Source organism: Callionymus lyra, chromosome 1 (genome assembly GCF_982586985.1).
Source record: "Callionymus lyra chromosome 1, fCalLyr1.hap1.1, whole genome shotgun sequence".
Classification (NCBI taxonomy): domain Eukaryota; kingdom Metazoa; phylum Chordata; class Actinopteri; order Syngnathiformes; family Callionymidae; genus Callionymus; species Callionymus lyra.
The window spans coordinates 17,439,107-17,464,406 of NC_141818.1; the positions used below are offsets into that span (position 1 = coordinate 17,439,107).

General features: G+C 36.4%; 1 protein-coding gene across 1 annotated transcript in view; it reads right to left on the bottom strand.

Moving 5' to 3' along the window:
• grk5l (G protein-coupled receptor kinase 5 like) overlaps positions 1–25,300 on the bottom strand; it is a 32,818-nt gene that overhangs the window by 5,188 nt on the left and 2,330 nt on the right. The window contains exons 2-6 of the mRNA XM_087795322.1: positions 6,494–6,589; positions 6,307–6,419; positions 1,749–1,826; positions 1,386–1,483; positions 213–305 (exon numbers count right to left, since the gene is read on the bottom strand). Of these exons, the coding sequence (XP_087651448.1) occupies positions 213–305; positions 1,386–1,483; positions 1,749–1,826; positions 6,307–6,419; positions 6,494–6,589 (478 nt within the window). The remainder of the gene's footprint in view (positions 1–212; positions 306–1,385; positions 1,484–1,748; positions 1,827–6,306; positions 6,420–6,493; positions 6,590–25,300) is intronic.

A 25,300-nucleotide genomic window follows, 5' to 3' on the forward strand; every position in this document is an offset into this window, starting at 1 on the left:
TTGATTGTGGAGACAAATATGACTAATATCACAACAGATATCCATCTATATATATATATATATATATATATATATATATATATATATACACACACACACACACATAAACAAACATACACATATATATTAAATAACTCATAAAATAATAAAAACAAATTCAAATATAATAATTCAAGTTCTTTAAATCACACGAGCACAAAGTTTTAACTGACCTCTCCAGCATCTTCCACTGAAGGAAGCGATCGAAGTACATGCTGTTCTCATAGTCGTTGAACGGTACAGCGCTCAGGTAGTCGTGCAATGCCCTGCTCAAGCACACAAGAAGTATTACAGTTAGAAAAGTTCAAGAAAATATTTGATTTACTGGACACTGGCATTATAAGAAAATATATACAAGTTATAAATGGCAGCTATAAAACGCTATATGATTTTGGATGAAAGCAAAACATAAACATTTAATAATATCAAATTAATTTCATCTTGGGTTTCACTGCAACTTTTTGCTTTAGTATTGTTTACAAGACGCCTCTGTATATAGTTAGCTTAGCATTTGAGGTACAGTAGCGAGGTAGCCATTGAGGCTAATTAGCTTAGCTTTGAATCCCCCTCAAAACGAACTACAATATATGACTAACACAGCTAAGATGAGAAATTGCTAACATAGCTCAATGGCTATGTTTCAAGGTAAAAAAAAAGAAGTAAAATAATACATTACTTGAAATATTATTTGCTTTCCCAACAATGGATGTAATTTAACTCTTAACTTGAATGTGTTTCTCTGTCGTTTTTTTAAATTCTAAACTAGATAGAAGATAAATAATAAACCTGTTTTGTAAAAGTATTGTATTATTAATTATTTGAATCTACTATTTTTTATACAGACAAAAAATGAGAAAAATAAAGTTTATAATGTTAAAAAGTATTATTGGTATATTTAGGTAACAATTATCAAATTTTATTATATTTGGCATTTTGAATTTAATATATTTCAATTAAAAAAATCTACTCACACATCATTACCCGCAATAAACATTTTACAATTAATTTTAAAAGGTTTCATGATATCCTTAATACAATTTATTCCATTGCTAATTATTTATTTAACAACTAGTAATGCAGTGGAGCGTCAACTTAAAAAATAATAATTAAAATTATCACTAATATTACTTACTTACTTTTAAACATCTGATAAAGTGTACATAATGCGTTTTCAAGTCAATCATAATATCATGTTTGTCATCACACATAATGATTTGTAATGCACACAATTGTTTCACCTATTCTATTGTTAATCATTTAGAATATCCGAGTGAAGTGGAGGCCTCATGAAGAGCCGACAGGTGAGCTCCACGTCGACAGGTGAGCAGAGATTCAAACAAACTCACTTGCGACAGCAGCTGAAGATCTCCTTACATGGACTGAGCTCCAGGTTCTCCCGGCACTGGTCCGCAAAGACCTCGGCGATGTCCACATGCTGAGGCGACTACGTCGGTAAACACACAGACAGGCACAAATACATTACTTTTTATTACACACAACCTGCAACACTCACACGTTTCTTAAGCTGTAAACGGCGTGTCGGTGATAAACCCGTCTCACACAGCAATGGCTACAACACTGACACTTGTTATGGTTCAGCAGCGAATGTTCCGTGTGAAGTGCAGCACAATCTACGTCATTATTCAGCTGCACTTATTATTCCGGGCCTCAGGTGAGTCATTTATCATCCACCGACTCATGCAACGTACCTGCTTTGAGAGAAAAGTCTTGATGATCTGGTCCCCTCGACTTTTTCTCTTTTCGTCGGGTGTTACCTCATAGTCTTCCTGCACACGCAGACAAAATAGAAACAGAAACACAATAACAGATAAGTAGCTGCTTCACTCCTGGAACAAATGTTTAGGCTGTTTTACAAAAGTGTCCTTGTCGAGGAGATAGAGTAGAAAACATTTACATTTGCAATAGCGATTTCCTATTGGTTGTTATAATTTAAATTCTTAATATAAGCTCTTTTGCCACATTTCTTACCCTTCCCAGACCCAATATTATCTAATTGACATGTAAAAACTAAAGTGAAGCCAATATTTCTTCTCAGTGGCCCCTCAAAATGAAAGGGAAAATAATATTTAGTTGTATATTACCATACATACTTTACTTATAGATCTCACTGAGTTCTTCACTTAAACATTAAGTCATAGTCAGCAAAACATTGAAATAAAATATTTGTTATTTATGGATTTTTATCTCTGAAAGTTTATATTTAATTGTATGTACAATTTCAATTTGATTCGAACTATGTTCATTGGAGCGTTTTACCTTATTATTATTATCGTTTTGTTTATCGACCCTTGTCAGACTCTCAGGGTCAAAGTGACCCAGAGGCCCGAAAACAAACCTCCATTACTGAATATGTCTTTATGAAAGGCAGGAGGTCGTTCACCTTGACACAGAGACAACTCAAGGGATACCTCAAACACATTGGTTTTCGGGCCTCTGGGTCACTTTGACCCTGAGATACCACAGGGTTTAAGTTAAGAGGAAATGAGAATTAAATATTGAGATTCGACAAAGGATTTCAAACATGAACTTTATATTTAATGACCATTTCTAGACACGTCTAGAAATATAACTATAAATTGGGGACATTATTTGTTTATATTATTCCTGAGACTGACACACATGTTAAAATAGTGATAATGCATTTTTAAAAAACGTGTCCTCCATCTGTGGTTTACAGACAATTGCTAATTTTCTGTTGTACAATTAAAATCCCATTAGACATGATCCCACCAGCACCGCGTTTGAACCCACCAGCGCAGGATGGACTGCCTTGGACGCCTCACGTAACTCACCTCCTAAAAACAATCCTGGCGTCTCTCAAACTTTCCAAAAGAGAGCAGTGTTCATATGAGAAACACGTGAGGCTGGTTAATCCTCGCTCCGTTTTATCTTTATTTCTCAGCACTTTTTCTCTCTCTCAGCATTGCCCTCTGTTGCCTGGCAACCATACGGAAAACACGGCAGGATTCCTCGAGGTCCTGGAGTGTCACAGTGTGTCACACCAGCCTCAGAAGCTTTCCACTACAAAACACACACACACACGTAAACAGTACGTACACACCTAAGCCAGCAGCTTTAGGAAACTCTGGCTTTAAAAAGCCTCGGCGTCACTGACACCTCGGGACAAAGCCACGGGTAAATACATCAAGAATACATGAAGGTAAATGTTCAAGAACATTCATTTCAATAGGATTAAGATTTTCTTTCTAACAAAAAATATCCAAAGGAGCTGCTAAGAGTTACATCTTATTTCATTTATTCTTAACTGCCACTGCAAAAAAAACAATGGTATTTATTTACCTACTTATTTATTTTCTGTTTTAATAATAATAGAAAAAATAATAATATTCTTATAAACTATATTTAATTTAAATAAACATATTTATTAAGATTAGCATGTTGGCACACTCAATAAGTTAATAAGAAGGTGGCTCCATGTACCTGTTAACATTGTAGTACATCTTTAAACTCTCTAGTGGCCGCTGTAGAGTCGGATTTTGAACATAAAGATATAATGTTGGGGACAAAAGGTAAAACGTTAAGATGCCTCAGGTATTTCCTTTTATTAAGCTCAATGAGGTTAAATTAATTCCACGTAAATAAAACTTAAAATTCATGTTTAAAGGCATTTTTTAACTTATTTACTATGCTTTAAAATTTAATAAGAATGATGAATTTCATTATTATTTTGTTTTTTTTAACACATTTTCATAGAGTTTATTCTTACTTCATTGCACACAATACATATGTGTGTAGTGTATGTATTAGTTTTCAGAAGGTGATTCAATAGATCAGTACATTTATTTATAAAAATGGTTGTGTTCACTGGTGTTCTGTTTCATTAACACACATGCATATAAAAAAATATAGTTTTTAGTCCTTTGTCAAACTAGTTTATTATCATTTTAAAGACAAGATTAATGATTCAAAGGCCTGATCAATGTGTTTGATTAAGCTCAAAGAATAGAATTTATACGTTTCTGTGACTCAACTTTATTTTATGGTTTCTTCATTTTGTATTCAGAAGGCATCAACACCGACTGTGAAATAATTACATGTAAATCCGGTTTATTGTTTTGAGTGTTGAGAGCGACAGTCCAAGAGCGTCACGGCCTCTCCGGTCGGTCACATGGTTGTCAAAATTAGCTACAACATGTGTCTCGGGTGCCAACTTGTAAGAGGTTTCCCTCTCGCAAAGGGTGGCGGTCACTTTTAGGGAGCAGTTTGGCAGGAGGACGGGGGGGGGGAGGAGGGGCTCTGTCGGGATTGGATGGCGTGGTGTGGGAAACAATGCTGGCCTTTCTGTGTTGTCACATACCCGCAAAGATATTCTGGGCAAAGATAAAGACTTAAATGTGTCATGTGGGAGGTATCCCGTCTAGACGCAGCGAGGGGGGTGGGGGGGTGCTGGGAGCAGGACTGGCTGTTTGAATAATCAGAACTGGGTTTAATTGCCCGCTCTGTGATGATGGTTCGGCACCACTGACGCTCTAATCCAAAGAATGTGAACCGATCTGGTCTGATACGGTTGCTTCTGTGAACCGAGCGTCCTCCTACACGCACTGTTCCACCTGCCCGCCGCAGGTGAAGAGCCCCCTCCCCGGCCGATCACACAGGATTATGAAGTCTTTCCCTTGACCAATGACATCCAGCAGGCAGTTTCCCAGGCAACCTCAGACCGACGAATGGACTCCAGGAAGTCAGCGCACATCACCGAGAAACAGTCTGACACTTAACACCCAATAAAGCCACAATAGCCGCTTTTCCACAGAGATCCCACGAGCCCGCGGTTTAGGAGACCCCCTCATCACGCCAGTTTTGTTCGCTCTCACAGAACCAAACAAAGACCCTCCAGGGTGTCGTTGTGAGCGGCGTGCTACGGTGTGGAACAAAACAGCTCCAGGCATTAACACAAGTAGCTTCACCTACGATGTGAACATGCTGTGCCACATTTTTACTCAAGAATCAGGTGAATATCAGGAGATTTAGGAGTGATATTTTTCCTGTAACAAAGCTTTTGTTGCTTTGAATAAGAAACTTTATATTACCAATATTCACAAGATTTAATACCAGTCCAGCCCGATTACACAGAAAGTAAAGTTAAATTGACAAAATCTTTTTTTCACCCTTTATTTCCTTCTTTTTTTTTTACTGTATTAACAACTAAAACAAAGGGATAATACATATTTGAAAATTGTTGTAATTATCGTTATCAAATCATCATTAAATGCAAAGAAATATTTTGCAACACAGCCGTTTATGATCAAAAATAAAGTGTGATTTTTTCTTTTTAAAGGAATATAAAATAACACACTAATACACTTGATGTTTTATATTTGTCATTAGTGTAAATATAATTTGGTCTACACAGTGGTATAAAAATTTTCAATAATATATCAAAAACAAATTTCATTAAAAAAAAATGTAATTGTTGATTTTTAAATCCCAGCATTAAACTGCTTGTCCTGGATTAACAACGTTTCATCTTTTACGTACTAGTCTGACAAAGGCATATAAGGAAGACCGAAGTAAATAAACTCACCACTAGATGTCACTGGATTTTTCACAGCACAGTTGAAAATCAATGGGGTAATTGAAATAAAAAAGTAAGATAAAAAAAGTGTAGACTGTTGAACACTATGGCAGCAACAGTGACAGAAAAAAAACTGATCAATGAAATTAAATATCAGATTTATTAAACATTCTTGTTGTGTTTTATACTCAGCTGTCGTCTGCGGTCAGACAATGGTTGTAAATGGTTATTAAAAGTTGTACCTCACACCTTTTTACAGCTTAAGAAGATGTAGCTGGAGAGAGGATAGTCTGGGAACATCATTCATAATCTTACATTCTTATGATCTGTAGATTTTCATTTGTTACTATATCGTTGAGGCGATCTCTCAGTGTCACAGCTGATGTAAATATTGAGGCTGATTCAACATGTGCTAGTATAAATACTGTCGACACAGCATCAAGTATGTTGTGTACATCAAATATATAGATACAGACGCAGTATGAAACTCACAGTATGGATGGACACAGTTACAATAGAACTTGAATTTGTGTTTTTAATGCATTAATACGTTCAAAAATCATACTTTTCATTCTAATAACTGTCACACTAATAAGAATAAATTAGGTTTTTTTTAGTAGCTTTTGTCATCTAAGCCATAAATAGTTTCCATCTTGAACACATGCATACATTGTGGTGTCAAAATGTGTGTGTGGTTGTGTGTGTGTGTGTACCATAGCATCCAGCAGCTGTATGCAGCGTTGTAGTTTGGGTCTGGTATCACAGTAAAGACGAAAGAGAAGTCGTCCGATTGGCTGTTTCTCACAAACGCTGACATAATCCCTGTCTGCAACAGAAAGGCATTTCTTTAACAACAGCACTGCACACGATTTCATCACTTTCACAGACGCGTCAGCGTACCGATGATGTTTCCCAGCTCAGTGCATTGACTGATGTGAGGAAAGCGAAGGATCTCCCTCCATTTCTTGCTTCTCCCTTTCCGCTTCCCTCCTCCACCTGCAGCAACAACACCAGAGAAAAGGAACATCATGAAGTTTAATTACAAGAGTCACAATTTTAACATCACACGTTTACTCTAAATAAATCCATTACTAAAGATTTATTTTAAATGTTATAATGTTGTTTCTTTATATCAATTTGATATTCCAGATTTTATTTTTAAATAGTGTATAAAAACTGAATTTAAGTTTGATTAAACCTGCAATAAAATATCTACATTATTCTTATTTTATTTCATTTTAACACGTATACTAATCAAATGGTTCTTATTTTAGTTTGCTTTGTGGAATGTTCCCACAAATAACTCTTTTACCCTTAAGGACAAAAACACAATGTTCGTCCAGCATGTCGTGAATGCTTATAGTTTACAGGATTGTTGCTCTATTTTTAACACTTTAAGCTGAAAATAAGAGAACAGGGGGAATTCCTGTACATGGTCAGCCTTCTGAGAGGCGGAAAAAAAGCATCATGTTAATTTAAGAGCCACAGGCCACAACAACCAAACAAAACCAATGTCATCATGTGAGCCTTTATCAACCACTCTTACTGTAAAAACATCCCCTTTTCTTACAGTAAGTTTATAAATATCTATATCTATAAAGGTCACTTGAGTCAGCTCGCTTACTCACGGGATCTACAGGGGTCCTACAGAGCTCTTCTTTGGCTCAAAATGACTCCCATGAAATGTTTTGTGTCTAGACTAAGCCTGGTTTTTAGTTTTTGCTCTTGTTCATCCGCTATAAAAGGTCCTAAAAACGATTGTGCACCAGCTACTCCCTTGTTATTAGTTATTCTTCATATTCTAAAGAAGGTTTTAAACTAAATTACAGCTCTGTGGCTCAAACATTAAACAAGTTACAGCCTTATTAAACTAACAGGTCCTCCAACATTCGTGGCTTGTCCATTAGCGCTTAGCAGTTTCCAAATAATTTTTATGTAATCTGTCGCGATCTGCCGAAAAAATGACAATAGCATTGGCCTTTGCATTTTTCATTTAAAATGTTATTTTTACCGTTTAGCATCTTATGAAAATCCCAAGCAACGCTGAGTACTTAGCTAGTATATATATTTTAAATGATTGAATCGTCACAAGCTAATATAAGCGGATATATTAGCTCATTATTATACGTTTAATTCTTACAGGAAACTCACCATTTTTTTGTGTTTCTTTTTTTTAAGTCTACTTTCATAAATAAAATAATAAGTTTCTTTATAAAAGAATTGCGATTCACACAAAAATATACTTATACATTTGTCAGAAGGACTTGACTTTGCATGGTTGTAAAAACAAAAGATATTTTAGGAAATATAAAAAGAAAAATCACATATTTTATTTAAAAATAACAATAAAAAAAAGTTTCAGACAATAAAGTAAGAAATGGATATAGAAATAAAACTGGTTCCCTTAAGCACTACCCAAGATTAAAAAAAAAAAAAAAGCACCAACAGGGGGAAATTCTTTCATTTCTTTTCTTTTATTTACATGGTCAACAACTTTAATTGCAGGCAATAGAGACTAAAATACTTATGATTGCATTAAAAGTCTTGAAGAACAGGTTAACTACTCTCAGGGTATTTAAATAGGAAGCAGCTGACTCAAGAGTCGCCGCCATTTGGTCACAAACATGGAGCATGAATGTATTAATAATAACCAGCGTCCAAATATCCCCTAAGAGAATCATTAAGTGAGAGCACCTGCTTCTCTTCAACATAACCCAGGACTCAACTAATAACAGTTGCACTTCCTCATTAAACCACCAGTTGTTTAGGAGAAGAAAAACGTTTACATAGAAGTATACATGAAGTTTTGTGTGGTCCAGAAAATTTTCATTTTAAAAACAACACCGACACAGAGAGCAGGGGGGGGGGGTCATCCTGCCGACGTCCAAATTAAGCTACCGGAGAGTCCATTTTGGATGAAAGTGTCAAACGAATGACATTGATTTCCTGCAAAGGGTCAGCAGCGTGTCAAATGATTGTAGCCAACGTGAGTCACACGCCCTACTATTCAAACTCTGCACAATGCAGACACAACTGCAAATAATACAAGTTCCTCCTTCTATAGTCTGCATCCTGTTTTCTTTCAGCGCTCAGCAAACACATCATCTTTTCTTCTTCTCCTCCCTGATTCTTCAGCTGTGCATCACTTCTTTTTTACCTGTGATTGAATGGTTTCCACGTCCACTGTATTTGAGTCGTTTTTCAATGTTCTCTGCTATTTAAGAAGGTAATTTGGAACGGTAATTTTACTTTTACACCAGCGTGTATCAATTACTTGAACTAAAAGACATGGGAGTTTATCATCTAGACCAGAGGCCTCAAACTAATGTATGCAATTCTGCAGCCCACCACTAGGTTTACAAATTCAGTGATGCTGCCGCAAGAGACTTTAGTCCAGTTGGTGGCCCAGTCTTAACCTCTAGTGACCCCTAATCTGGATTGAGATTACTATTTTTTTCTTTATTGTACTACTCAAGAGAGCCCCTCAACATTTTAAAATGTAACTTTTACTTTTCAGTATATACTTTTTGTCTTTACTTGCATAGAGTCTTATAGGTGCGTTCACACCAAATGCTACTATTCAGAGATTTATTTGGTTTCCACCCACAAAACGACTGTCAAGTTGCATCAAAAAAAGTACAAGAATGTTGCTTAAATAGTAAAAAAAAAAAAAGAGTAATACAATAAAATGTTCAATAAGTTGCTTTCAATGCAATTTAACCCTGGTATATTTTCTGTATTTATCTACTTTTTTGAAATGCAAATAAAGTTATTTATTTCAACTTGTTTGTTTCTTTGCCCAATATAAGATCAACGATGTATTAACCTATCCCAATACCATGATCATCTTTTAAAAGAATATCTGCAGCGCTTCAGAACCGCCAGGTAAAGAGTCATAAAGAATTAAAAGTGAAACCTAGATTGTTTAATTTCTAGTTAAACTTTAACTTCCATTCTGGAGCGGTTAGGTAAGAGCACACCATTGGCCTAGTTAAATACAAAGCCAATACTTTGATTAATCAGAGGAAACATTTTCAAACTCCCTCAAAGATGCGCACGAGGAAACGCCCAGCAGCTGCCACAATCACATATTACCATTACATGTCATTTCCTGTCTAGTCTCTGGGTCCATTGCTCTGTTGCCGTTAATCAATTTTGCATCTCGGTGGTGCCCGTCAGATGCATCATCGCTGCTTCCTGGATGATAATTATTAAGTCAGGACGTCAAAAATAACATCTACAGGAGGATAGTAACCATCAACAAACCTAAACACTGCGAGTTTATGTGAGGAAATCGTGTGTAGAGTACTTCCTGTGTTGGATGAAAAAACCCAAAAAAACCCAGAGGTGTTCCCACAGGTTCGCCCTAGTTTTATTCCCAATTATCTCATAGTTTTGTCACTTACACACGAGCAGAAATATGTGTTGCCCTGTACAGGAACTTGCCAGACTAACTTGTTCCATGCGGGTTGTGTGGTCGCCGCCCTTTATTTATGTTTCTGCTTAGCAGCCCTGACATCATCACAGGCAGGCCACTGATGTCAAACGGGGGAATAACATACCATCTTCTGCCTCGTGTGACCCCAAAACATTACCTGCATTGCAAAATACTTAAGTAATAGTAGCGTATTTAATTCGTACGGCACTAGTTATAGAACAGTCTTCACACGTACACAGATGTCGTCTGGGTACAGCCCGGTGCTGAAAGGTCGTGTCCCCCCAATAGAGGAAACCGAGGAACATTTAGTTTATTGAAGTAAGATGTTGCCGATTTAACTCGGTAATACAAACTACTTCACCGATTATGAATACGTCGTGTATCTTTTTCAACCACTTTGCTGGACCACTTTGTTCCTATTCAAAATTCTGTGGTGAATAAAAAAGTCAATTGCCACTTCCTTAGAGAAAAACAAACAAACAGGAAGTGGGTCAGACACATAACAAAACGGCTTCACGATTGACGCCAATGAAAAAGCCACATTAATTAATAATTTTCAAGTCTAATACTGACAATTAGGATGAAGTATGGATGGACGAAAGAAAAGCGGGTTTCAAAAGAGGAAGTGACCAGAACAGGTGAGTAAACAGTCAAGAGAGTGGACTCATTAGTTAGCGATGCTAAGCTAAGACGCTACAAGAAACAATCTAAGCTAAAGTTGCCTAAAACAGCAGTATTTGTAACACAATAAACATCTTAACTAAACCTTTGTCTGTGTATAATTTAATTTAACAATGTTTTGATGCAAAACAGTTTGTTTTTTTTACTTTGGGGTCATTTTTGGCCAAGAATGAATGACCAACTGTTGTGTTGTACATGGTGTATCTATAAATGTATTGTTTTGAATTAACCCGCTTGAAAATGTTTTAATTATCCTTTCTGATCTGGTGAATTTATTTTTTAAATATTTCTAAAAACCATCTACATGATTGGAGTCTGATAGCATTTACCATAATGTATTGTAAATCACCTTTTTTTGCTTCTTTATCGAGTATCAAACTACTGGGATGTCTTTCATATTTTAAAATATTTATAAATATATTTATTTATTTGGAAATTTTGATGCTTTTCTTTACAGATACAACATTTTGCAACACTTGCCATAGTTGTGTCTCATAAGACCTAAATCTAAACGTTGGTTTTAAAAAGACAGTATCATTCACCACATTACTGTGGCGAGGCGTCTTATTCTATCTCAATGGAAACTTTCACGTTCTTCAAACTATACACAGGAAATTGCAATATGCCACAAGAGGAAACACAAACTCCTTTTATTTGATATGGAAAACAATATTATCTTGGAGAAAACTGTATGTTCTGATAGTATATGGGCTAATTATTCTTTCATTTTTTTCTAATTCAATTATTATTCTCCTTAACTTTATACATGTGTTTTTCAAATCATAAAAACTGTATTTTGTGGTTGAGTTAGGTTGTTTTTTTTCAGCTTTGTTTTTTCATTTTGAGGACAGGAAGGAAGTGGAAATGAATGTTATTATGTATTTGAAAAAACAATGTTTTATCAATGTTTTTGAGGTACAGTCAATAATGAAAAAAGACATTTGAGGTGAGAACGTTGAGGTGAGTTTTAGCTTTAAAAGCTGCAAATAATTAAATCAATTTTGTCACCAGATAAATACTGAAACAGTTACATTGTATATCAATGGATACAATACATTGTATTCAAGCTAAAATATAATAATTTCAATAAAGGATTTACTTCAGACTTTTTAATAGGGTAAGAACACTGTGAACGACTATAGATGGTCAAACATTAAATCTGGCAGCTGCTTCACAACAAACATCTGCAGCAGCAAGTTGATGCGAACAGAGGCGGCATGAATCACCGCGGCTGTGAGAACACACACAATCTCCATAAAGTGATATAATTTATTTCCATATGAAACGCTCAGACAACTTCATCTTTATTCAGCGTCTCACCGATTATTCAGTTCTCATCTCCTTTGTCTGATCTATTAAATATCGACCACAAGGTTGAGTCACGCTCTCGTGGTCAGCGAAGAACCAGAACCACCACACAAATGTTTACTTTAAGGCTCCCACAATGTACAAATGTTGGAAAGCTACAACGCAGTTGGATTCTTGCGGCGGACCAACTTGTCGTGACGATCGTAGGTAAATCATCTGAAGACGTGATTTGCAAAAATGAGGATTTGCATCCACTTTGCTCAACGATTCTTTGGGTACAAGAACTAAAGTGTTCATGTCTTGTTTTCATTGATTTATTTGACTATGTGATGATTTGGATTCACATGAATAGTCCAGAAAATGGTCTTATCCTAATGTAAAAAAAAAAAAAGACAGCCTGAAATACCTGTTTATTTAAAAAGTGTATTTGTTAAAAAGAAATTGTTTAAATACAAGGGACTTAACCATAATGGTCTTTTAATTTATTTTAAAGGAATTAAGGGCTTGTTTTTGTCTTGTTCACCTGACAAGTCTAAAAGAAAATCTAATTTCAAGATATTAAAATAAAGTCAGATCAGACCGTTTTTACTTAAAAAAAATGGTTGGTTTTAAATCTAAGATGCATTCTGGATTATACATTTTTGAGTACTGCCACCACAAAAAAAAATCCCATGCTGTGTTATCAACACTGGCAATAGAAGTTTCCGATTCTGAATTTAAAATCATAATTTTATGGTAAAATAAGAGTATTACAACTTCTAATACTTCTGATGTATTAGTTTAAAAATGTGACTATATTCCTCCATCTTAATCATGTATTCCTCTGATCCATTAATGCTAATGTTGTTGCTATTGTTATGTTTTGAGCCGAGTCATTACAATACCGGCGGTGGGTGGCTGGAACGACGCATCTTCTCTTGCATGTTACGTGACATCTTTTCATTAGAAGCTACTTCACATAATCCGGTTATACGTTCCTGGTAGGCCGACTCCTGGCATCTTCCACTTCCTGAGAATCATTTCTCTCTTCATCATAATGGCAGTGTGTTCCCAGGGTTTGAGTGACGATGGAAAAAGGCAGAGAGCTTCCATACATCCATCTCTGGGTTTATGGAAACAAACTTCCTTTTTATGAAGCATATAATGTTTCAGGGGGTCGTCGAGCAAAAGTACAGAAGGATGAGTCGGAAGCAAAAAATAGGTCCTTGTATGATTTTGAAAAAACATACAAATGGAATGTCCAGTTAAGATTTAAAACTTACAAAATCCCTTCAAAATCTGAACAAGTATTTTTGATGAGCGATTTGTCGCCATAGCAACCTCCACCTTCGCATTGTGTTTCAGCCCAACTACTACATGATCCAATTCTTGTGGGCTGAAATATCGGCTTCTTCTCAATTTCTTTTAGTTTGTTTTTAAAGTTCCATCACATTTCTAGAACCAGTGCTGCGTCTGCTCCTCAAAATACAAAAAGTATAGGTTTTAATTAACAATGTGATCATTACATTTTATTTTGCGGATTAAATATTTCTGTTTTTGGCGGTTTATTTTTTAATATCAATATAATTCTATTGATTATAAAAACTTAATAATATTCATAACTACGGCACTGGTAAAATATATTACAACATAAACATATGGGACGTCGCTGTTAAATACTTCGCTGATAAAATGTAATTGCTTAGAATATATTAGGAAATACCAAACAAAAAAAACAAACAATAAAAAAGTTTTATATGGATAATATGTAAATGTACTCAACTATTAAACATTGAAATAGGGTAAATTAAACTAAATAGATAAAAAGTAAATTAACGTGGCATCAAATAAAAAAGTAAAATAACTAAAATATGTATTTACCGATATAAAATACTTTATATAAACATATAAGAGAATACATATGAAATATATGAGCAAATAAATATGGATCAAAAGTGAAAGTAAACGTAAAACATTAATTTAAATGAAAGTATGTAAACATCAAATATATTTTTTGAGATAAAAATATAGACTAGACTGGATATACATGAAAATATTAAGATGTAACAGTTGTAATTTGGGGACTAATGCAGAAGTATAAATTTAGATTAAATTATGGATTTCCTACAGTTAAAATAAAAAGAGGAGACATCTTTAATTTCATTATATTTCCATGTCCTTAACCTTTTATCAGTTTTATTTTATTGAATTTGAATCATATTTTACACTGGCTTTACTTATCTTACTTAAAATTATAGTTGTGATTTTCTTTTTCTTCCAAATTTGATACGTAAAAACCGACCCTTTAGCTTTATGCTAGCTTAAGAAGACGCTTAATTAAAAATAAACATTGTTGATGCAATATAAAACACTTGTTGAGCTTCAAAGGGTTGTTATTAAAGGAAGTGCATGAGCGTGTGTGTGTGTGTGTGTGTGTGTGTGAGTGTGAGCCAGAGGAAACACTGCCCAGACCCGAGCACCGAGCGAGAGAGAGAGCGAGGACTATGGCAGGAAGATACTCTTTGTTGCCTCGTTCCACCATGATGTCATGTGGCTCCCTGAGCTTCGCAGCAGCGTCACGAGCCGCCCTCCTTCCTCTCGCTCCTCATTAGCACAATAATAGCGGCGTGATCGGGGGATGTTACATCTGCTTCCACGAACACGGATGATGACGCATTCTCTTACCTGGCAACGCTGCACGATTATGTGCTGCAGCTGCGAGGGTCATATGTTGTATCACCTAATGTGGGGTCATAAACTCAAATCACTCAGAAAACAATAGAGCGGGGAGAGGGTTCCTATCAGCACTATCACCGCTCTCGTGTAAACAAAAACTTCACCTGACGGCTTTTAGACAGAAATTCAACCAGTAGGTCTCAGTAAAAAAATAAAATGTCGTTTTAAATTCTTTTTTTAGGCATTTTCTGATGATGATTTCAAAGATAAACACATTGCTGTTTCCCACGGCTTCATTTCCACGAAGAAAAAAAAAAACGGGCAAGTATTTTCTGCTCTTTATGTCCTTGTAAACATAAGTGCTATAAATAGCAGGCAGCCCAAGGGCAGGAGCAGTGTGTTAATACAAAGCGAGGTGGTCAAACCGGTCCGTGACCTCAGCGCCAGAGAGCTGCGACAGTTGCTCTAGTGTGTGTGTGTGTGTTTGAATTCCATGTGCATGTTTTTAAGAAGAGATAACAATGATCAACTTGTGATTGTGATGCTACAAGCTCACAGTGATACGTACAAATTAAATAACAACAGGATGTCAGCTCGCCCTAAAGAATGCTGTTTGCACGTCAATAAAGCGACACGAGGACGGAGCAGAGTCCACATGACCGGAGTGGTAACAGGACACTCCTCCTGGCCGACATGGCGTCGGTGTGTTTGCTCACCTACGTAAATGTTTTGATTGTGCGACCATTATGGCCGCGTAATCCCCGCCTCGACTTCTTCTACCCTCTCTCCTGGAGAAAGTGCTTTTGGTTGATAAACACACTGTGGATATTTTACACCGTCTCTAGTTTGAAATTTTTAAACTCGTGGTTAACCCTTATTGACGCTCGCCGCTCTTTGGTCACTGTTATGGCAACACCGTGGCCGAAGAAAAGGGAGGAGAGAACGCCGACATCATCACACCTGACATTTCTCCACATCAGAGCTTCCTCAGAACTTAAGGTCAACATGGATTGACTTCAAAGGGCTTCGCACGTTACGCCTCCTACAACATAACAAACATGGCAGCGACACACGTTTCGTCACAGTGGGACGTATAAAGGAATATCTCTTCTTGTTTTTTCATCTTTATCGCCTAAAAAGACGGTTTGTTCCCTTGGTAACTACGACGACAACTGAGCATGTATATGTTACGCAAGAATACGTACTACATCATTTTCCCATCATTTATTTTGGACAATGCAGACCAGTCCAGGAAAAGATGGGATTTTTTATTCCGATCAAATGAAATTTCCATTTTAGGAGTGGTTCATTTGCTTCAGCTAGCAATGTATACACAATGTTCATGCACATGTGATCAAAATACCTTCTGCTATGGCAAGCAGTCTATGAAATGTATTCCCTCTTAAAATCATTCCACATAAATACCCGCCTAAATACAAGTTAACATAAATAAAAGGGAGTTCTGGAATAAGTAGACCAACCGTGGCTGGCTTGTTATTGAAATGTTGGGACACCGCAATGGGTACATTGTCTACCATAGTTTAATTATGCAATATAATCTGATTCCTTTATTTTTATTTTATTAGAAATACATACATTAAACGCAATTTTTTTTTTTACTAATGTTGATAAATAATCTTAATTTTTTTAAATTCATCTTAAACTGTGATATGTATTTTCTAATATGTTGTTTAGTGTTGCTTGTAAGCTTTTAAAATGTTTTTTTTTGTGAATCAGTGGCATTTCAGACGATAAAACAATCTCATGAATACATAAATAAACAAGGATAAAAGAACCATTTTTGACAGTCAAAAAGGAAATGTTAAATACTGAGTAAGTAGTTGACAATAGATAATAGTTGGAAGACAAAGCTTGGACAAGCAGACTCATTAAAAAAGTTTTCCTCATGATTTACTGAAGCTTTAATAGACTCTACTTATTCACTGAACATTTAGTTGTGGTTCATTTTTCTTTCTTTTGTCAATTTAACTTTATTTTCTTCCAGATTCCTTGTGTTTTTTTTGTATTTTCTGTTACCCTTTCGTCTCAGGTTGTGATTATTATTTGTTATTTTAGTTGCAAAATCTGCATCAATTGAATATATTTTTTAAAAAAGAAACATTTGAAAAATGTTTTTTTTGCAATTTTTTCAGATCCGTGTTGCCCACCACCTCTGCACGCTACAAATAAGTTAATTCATGGAAAGATTTCGATGGACCTAAGAATAAGCTTTAAAAATAATGTTTATTTTCTTCAAATGCATGTTTAATATTCGCAACTTCTGATAATATACCTCAGTTTTATTGGGCAAATCAATGGTTTTAAGTTGCCTGAATGAAAATTGTTGCACATATAATTGATTTCCAGATGATCCTGTGACTTATTCACATATTTACAGTGTGGATATTCATTTGCTGGTTTTGTGCTTCACTTCACAGAATGTTTGTCATGTAGCAACGTGTTGTTTCAATGCAGCATGATGCTCTTAACTAAAAGTTAATATCTTCTTACCACTTATTTTGACCTTATAATGATGAATATTAAGTACAAGGCTCACCACTGCCATATGTGACTTGAACGGTTGAGCAGCTGAAAAACAACGATTACGTGATTCAATTTGACCTTTAAAATGTCCTGAACGTTTTGTATTTTTTCAAAATGTATGCAAAAGTCATGCTAAACCCGTGTCACGGTCGGATCCTAGCATTTAGGCCACGGCTGTAATGTGTGCTGCACTGTTCACTTCCTCTCACAGCAGTTGTTAGCAAGGAAGATCGATTTTCCCCCCCGATTAACACACATGAAATATTCATCGGAAGCTCCATTAAAGAAATATTACAGGAAGTGCAGCAACAGACAATCAAAGAGTGCGTCAGCGATCACCTGGACGTCTGCAGAGATTAAGTATTTAGTGCTACTGCGGTGCATTCTTGGGATTTTCCCCTCCACCTTTCTGCCTTCCATCTTATATGCTTTAGATAATTATCTGAAATATTTCCCAGAATTCCACAGGGCTGCGCCGGAGAACAAGCGTGAACTTGTTGCATCCAGCGTGGTTACATATACTGTATGTGTGGGCAGAGGCAGAAATAACAATAGAGAAAGCCAGAGTGCCAGAGAAATGAATTTTCCACTCAAGAAGAAATGAGTCACACTCCCACTCACAACACAGAGCCTTATGGTGCATCGTCCGTGAGAAACCTCAATTCTGATTGTGCTGTGGAACGTTTGTTCGTGCAAACTGATAGCAGGAGCCGAAGATGGAGTCAATGAAGACATGCCACCCGCTTTCTTATGAATCAAGAAAACCCAACCATTATCATGTAACGATTGATCCAAGCTTGTGTATGATACAGAAATATTCCCACACATTTTTTTACGCGACAACTCAAGATGTGGAGATTGTGAGGATACAAAGTATGAGTTACTTAATGAGTCTGCATTGTCTCAATGTGTGTGTTAGTGTGTTATTATGTGAACAACCTGCCACCTCCAACTCTACATTGAGACTAGTGCTGGCTATTGATCCAAAAATTGTAATACATTCACTTCGATACAGGTTCCTACAATACTTTTCTTTTTTTTTATACCAATTTTAGAAGATACATTTCGACAGAAAGAAAATTATATAAAACAAATCTTGAGTTAGCTTCGGTAAGTTTCCACAGCAACCTTTTTCTTCTTGCAGAAAATAAATAAATAATAATTTCCATTCCAAACGAACACCTGCTAGCAAGTAATACAAGTGTTTGTGTCAAGTGACAAAGGAAATGAACAGCTATCAGATCATTTTTCAATAAAATCCACACATTATCAAGTTTAGATCATGCATTGTTACCTAAACTTGGGACAGAAAGATCCGGTCGGAAACTCAGAAGAATCAAAGTTCGATACACAGCCCTACTATGACTGAGAATTTAGGAGCAAAGTGAACAGTACACAGAATATAAAAATGTATTTGTATTAAATTCTGGTTTAACAGTAGGTGCTTCTTTTGTCACATTTCAAAATAAAAAGATGGGCTTTAATACGACTTTTCTTACATGAAAATGTACCACGATAAAATAATGTTATGTTACTCTGGAAAAAATAAGCGGAAATGGGATGAAAAAAGGGATCCGTTTTTATTTTTGTTCATACATTTTATCATTAACTGACTTTTATGACCTTAAATAAAACAAAAACAAAAAATGGCATCAGAAAATGCTTTGCATTGAGAACGTTCAACATAAATTAAACATTAAACACATATACCAGCGCAGACAGTCATCTCATTATTGGCTTGACTTCTATTTGTGGTTTCAAAGACAACGTTTGTTTATGGTGAATGTCTTCACAATCATGAGTTTATTATGTCCACACAACAATTAGAGTTATGGTCAAATGACGGGGCGGGTCGGCTTTCAAGTGCTAGTCAAACAACAGCCAGAGCAACAACGATTGAGCGAAACAACAAAGTGAAGCCACACTGAAGTCAAACAAATAAAAAACTAAAATGACACTATGCATTAAAAAAGGATTTCATTCTTCTTAGATATTCTGAAACAAAAACAGTTACAAACTAAACTAGTGAAATATATTATCTAAAGGATTTCAACCCACTTTTAGATGATAACATTTCTTTAGATAAATAAAAAAGGAAAAGTAATGCAATTGTGTTCCTTTTAATGTCTAATCAAATTGAATCCAAAATGGTTACAAACAAATATTCAAGCTCTAGTTTCTCACGGTTGAGTCAAGCTATGTTGTGGTTTCTTTTGAAAGTAAAGGCGACAGGAAGTGGAAGTTATAAAAAAAACAAAAACAAAAACGTCTGCAATAATCAAAGTGAAGTGCTTCTGTATGTGTGAAAGACGCCTGCAGGTGTGTGAGATCAAGCGTCTTCCCGGATTTTCCTTTTCTTCTTTCCCGTCAGAACAGCCCAGCGATGAAAACGACCCTCATGTGGATTTGGCTCTGCCAACTATTCGGCCTATTACCGCTCCCCAGTCGTCTGGCCGACATGAGCGTGAGGCATGATGTCATGGCGGAGCGCCGTCACAGCACAAGAGTTGGAAGTGGTGCGAAGACTTACTTAAACCAAAGTAAGTCATTCCGAGACCACTCGTCAGCAGACAACTTGCTGCGACTTGTCATGGGGGTCACATGATGAAGATGTTGACTGAAACAAAGAGTACATGCCTCGAACCACTTCAATGGATCATGTGCTTATTCTTGGATTCACAATTGATGAGGACAATGTGATGTTAGTGTAAGTGAATTTACATCCTTTTTGTCTATTGAACTTTACTGTCAAACCAGAAACTTATGCAATTTTACGCTCAGATTTAATTCCTAATATACTTTTTAGTTAAAGTGGCTTGATCAATCGATATCGGGTCCAATTTAGAAAAGTTTGGATTATTAAAATGTGTTTGAGTTGAGAGTACTCGATTCAGCCTTGTTGCAAACATCTTGTTGTGACACCATAGCGCTGAAAACCCAACTTTTCCCTTTTTTCATACTCATCAAAAAGAAGAACCTTGTGAATATAGTCTCAAAATATGTTTACGGCACTCATTGATGATGTCATAACATAACAAGTTCTGTGTACAAATTTATACTACTTTTTCAAAACAAAAAAATTGAAACATGTGGACAGAGCAATGGTGTCAAAACTCAATCACAATAGGGACCAAAAATCCTTAGCAGTTCAGTTCACGAGCCAAATAAAGTGTAAGTTTAACAACCGTTTTATTGGCTTGATCCATTTTTATAATATCCGTGTTATCTTTCCTTCAACATCCATTTACTCTTATTGTTGACATCTATAATATATTAACATGAAACAAAGTCCGCTTTGGATTTGAGTGAACCTTCCGGCATGGCCACATAAATTGTCAGGGTTTGGCCCCTGGATCCCAAGTTTGACCGTTTTGAATACATTTCCATATATTCAAAATGAAAATGCTGTAGATGTGATTTGGATCCAGCTCCAGGAGGAACTTAACCCGAATGATTAAACCTAAGAATATATTTTTACCATCTTATCCCAGACTTCTGCACGTTGTCCAAGTCGATCTCACTCGTTGGCAATCAGCCCATTTTCCTTCTTTATCGTTAACATTTTGTGTAATTGCTCTTTAAAAGTTTCATTTAATGGTTACAATGATGCATCAGCCAACACTCCATCACGGATGAAAAAGAAGTATGGATCCCTCCCTAAACATAAACAGTCTTCCATGAAAGTACGAGCGCTTTGATTCAGCCCAAACGCACAAAAGCCCCGGACATCTGCTCGGCGATTGCTCAACGGCATCATTGAAAACATGACAGGGTAATGAGAAAGCCAGAAATCCAGTAAAGTAGCCCAAACAAATTCCCTGGTCTGTGGAAACCTTCGGTTGAAGAAAGGCATCTGGATGCAGCCGTGCAGTTTTTCCCCTTTACTCTCATTCACTCAGACAGCTGATGACGTTCGCCTGCTTGGCTTCGGAATCTACGAGCGCTTGCCAGAGCGAGTTGTGAATGGGGAGGCAGGGAAAGAAACACACTCAGTCACAGAGGAAACTCACACCCCACATCTGCTAACACAGCCGGGCCTGTTAATAGAGCCGCCGCTGCTTCTATCTACACCGGCAGTGATGTCAAGCGTGAATATTCTGTGCTTACATAACAAGAGTTTGGAGCGTTTTCCTCCTACGACAGTGGCCATCAGGTGATTTACCGATGACCGCGCTGCAGTGCAGGGTGTTTCCATGTGCGTTCTCATCATCTGTGAAGTGTCTCCTTCACAGGAAGATGCAGCTGGGATGGCAGCAGCCCCCTCACTCCGTTATGTAACCATCAATCGCATTAAACGCTGCATCCACCTGATAATGTATTGTTTTAAATATCAACGCAGAACTGATCGTTTTTTATTCCAGAGAGGACCAGACGACATTTCTAATAATCACGACCTTATGTATCTGGCATACTGGTGGTATTAAGATGTGCTTCCCACAACCGTTTATGTCTGATCTCTCATTTTAAACTTCTTAAATGACTCAATATTTAAGCTATAATTTAGTTTTACAAAAAGTACCTTCACCCTTAGTAAGAAAGGTTTTCATATAATTTAGTTGCGAGAATTTTATATAAATTAACCTGATATTAAAGCAGCACTATGTAAATTATTATTATATATTTTAAACTATGCTCTATACCGTGCAACCAACCCGCTTTACAGCAGTGGGTCAGAAACCTTGTATTTATATAAAACGCTGAGAGACTTTTCTTAATCTTACCAGGAATATAAAACGAGGTCCTGACACAGCAAAAGCCTTTATCTTGTTTTGTTTAGAAAAAAAACAACATTTGTGGTATTTGACAACTACGCAAGAGAGGCTTCACAACATTCTAGTAAGTGTTCTGACATTGCTGCTTACAGCCAACTACAAAACCCCATCACAAGACAAATGATCAAGGACAAATAATGACTTTAAATATTTAACTGCAGTAAACACCCAACAGATTTTAAATTGACACTGCTAAAACAATAGTGCACACATTTGTTTTTAACACATTAAATACATTTTGTGAGCAATAGGGCAATAATCTGGCGATACAACGTTTAGCCTGATACATGAGTGGACATTGAATATATATTTCCTGTAAGTATAACAATATACTTTAATATCTATTAACAAGAGGGAAGACAAATCTTCAGAAAAATGCTTGATATTAGGTATATAAACAACAGGGCTAGGTATCGAACTTTGGGTTCTTTGGAGGCACCGACAAAATGCTTCGGTAGTACAGAGTATCAAAATATGCTTTGTCTTTTGGTGCTAGGTTTCGTTACCCACACCTGACAAAAACTTGATGATGTGTGGATTTTTCTCAAGAAAAACTAACAAGTGACAAAGGTAGTGAACATGAAATTGATTTGTGACTTAGTTAGTTTTCTTTCTTTTGCACTGGAAATTATCTTGAGTTTCAATTTTCAGCTTTGCTAATATTCCACTTAAAGCCGTTATTTTTACAACAAAAAAAAGACAAATAAGTACCAAGTGTAATGTCATTTTTTTCCAATAGAATTGATCTCATTAAACTGGTATCGAAAAAAGTCTCGTTCTGAAGCCAGTATCGAATTGAAGGCATCGATATCAGTACCAGTTGCGAAAGTTTTCGATCGATACGATGCCCTAATAAACAACAAGAGTTCATCGCTACTGCAATTTGGACCATCTGATACATTTCTGATATATTTCACAGTACAACAGAGGAATGAACTGCTATCTCAATCAATAATATAACTCTAAAGTACAGCCAGAGGAACATTTTTGAAACAAACATCAATATTCTTTGTTGTGATACTAATCTTCTACAAAGCAGCTAAAATATCATTAATCAGAAACTATTTCAAGACTCCTAAATACACTTTTGCAAAAATAAAATCTCTAAAACAATGTTAAACTACTTTTGTGCACATGAACACTGAGTCTAATACAACTCTGAAAACTGTTGCTTCGAACAACAGCTAATAAGCTTTTAAGGAATCTTTAGATTAAATGTAGGAATAAAAATATATATATATTGACTGCATTATTAGTTTATAACGATCTTGGTGTCCATTAAAAGAAGCAGTCGGGTTATTAAGTTATTAAGGCAAAACAAAAAGACGCCTCAGTTGAGCTTTCCTGAAGCAGTCTGTGGCGTTACTGTTGGGGTCTTTTTTAAATTCATCTCACGTATGAGAAGCCTGTGCACCAGCCAACTCCAATTATCAGAGGAACATTGAGGGTTTGTCACTCACCCCAGAGATGACGCAAAATTGTGTCAAATCCGTTTCACCACATTCACTTTGGAGATATCAATAGCTTTTTTTTTATTTGCTCGCCTCACCGGCCATTTGGGAAAATGTGATGATGCCGACATAAACACTGAGAGATTGCAGAGTAAACTGGACTTTCCGGGAAGAGTTAGGGGAAGAAAAAAGGAAGAAAAAAAAAAAAGAGTTTGGTTCAGCAATGCGCAAACATAAACAAACACTCTTTATTCCCTCCTTTCACATTCTCCTACTGCTGATAGTATGTGACCTCAAAGTTGGCTCAGCCGTGGGAGAGGAACCACCAGCGGCACACACTCAAAGTGGCTGTAAGGTAAAACCCTGGTGCCAGGATCGATAACTCACTCATAACAACGCTGCGACATGTTTTTGCTGCGAGTGGTGTTGGTCGTCGGACTGGAACCATTGATCAGGCTGCCTCAGAAAAGCTTCAGCTGTTTACTCAAAGGGTCGTCTCATCCCTGATGCGAGGTTGTAAAAAGGCCTTTTCTCTCCCACAACGCAGGCACAGAAGAGGGACTGGACCGGCACCAACAGACACAAGAAAAGTTCTGTCACGAGTCATTAACTGTTCTTAATTATTTGTGCAGCTTATTTCACGATCACCGACTGTGACCTGGAGTCGCTTCTTTTTTTTTTCCTCGCCTGCTTTACGTCACTATCCTTTTTATTTCCCTATGATGGGGCGTCATAACACGGACTTCACTTGAGGTCATGGAGCTGCAACCACAAATGTGGGTGTCGATAGTGAGCGTCAGATCGACCGCATTAGAAATTGATTCTGAGCCAGATCAGACAACAAATACATCTCACAGAGATCTGCCACATAGACTTTAACAAATCGTACTCAAAGCATGTCTAAAGTCAAGGCCTGGGGGCCAGATCAGGGCTCCACTATTACTCAAACAAGTCCCATAATGCACTGCCGGGATCGAGAATCTTTTAACAGCCAACATTAATTTGACATGAAGTAAAAAACAACATTCTACTTCAATATCTCTGGATGTGAGTGTAATTTAAAACTGGGCATTAGTCAATGGGTTTTATTGCCGTCATGGACCCTCAAGTGTAAATTCCATTTTTCCACCGACATGTGAATATACTTGGTGCGTATATTGAGGTTCCTCTGGGCCATATGCATGCATCCAAAAGTTCAGATCAAAGATAATGGACAGATAAATACGATAAAGATTTTTCCCCCCCGAGGCCTTGTATGCTTCAATGCATCATAGCTATGCATTCATAAATTAATGTTCTTTCCCTGAGCTACGGATATCCTTGATAAACTCCATACATCTAAATACAAGCTGAATGACTTTGAATTTCAGTAAATAATGTCAAATAACCAAAAGCTTTCATAATTGTAACCATGATTGTATGACCTTTAGCTACTGTTTTGCTCCAAATACGGACCGATTTCCACTTAACCAAAAATAAAAAAAACCCTGATGTTATTATTTTATTTAGCATACTAGGGTTTCTTTGCTTGGTTCTAGTTCCATCATGACGGTTTAACACAACTTTTTACAAGTTGTTTTTGGCATTCATTTTTGCTTAAAGTAATAGTTCACCCAAAATTCAAACTTCTCATTTTCTACTCAGCCTCATGTCAACTAAGGGTTGGGATTATTTTCAGAGTAATCTGAACTTTTAAAAAAGGCCACTTTTGAGAAAAGATTTTGGTTAACTTTGAGTCCCTTTTATGTGAAGCAAGTGCGTTCCAGAAACGTCAATTTATATTCCTATTTATACTCCGACCCTTAAGAAATCCAGGTCATAAAATTTAAGGGGACCATAGGTCATCCTTTACCTGGAC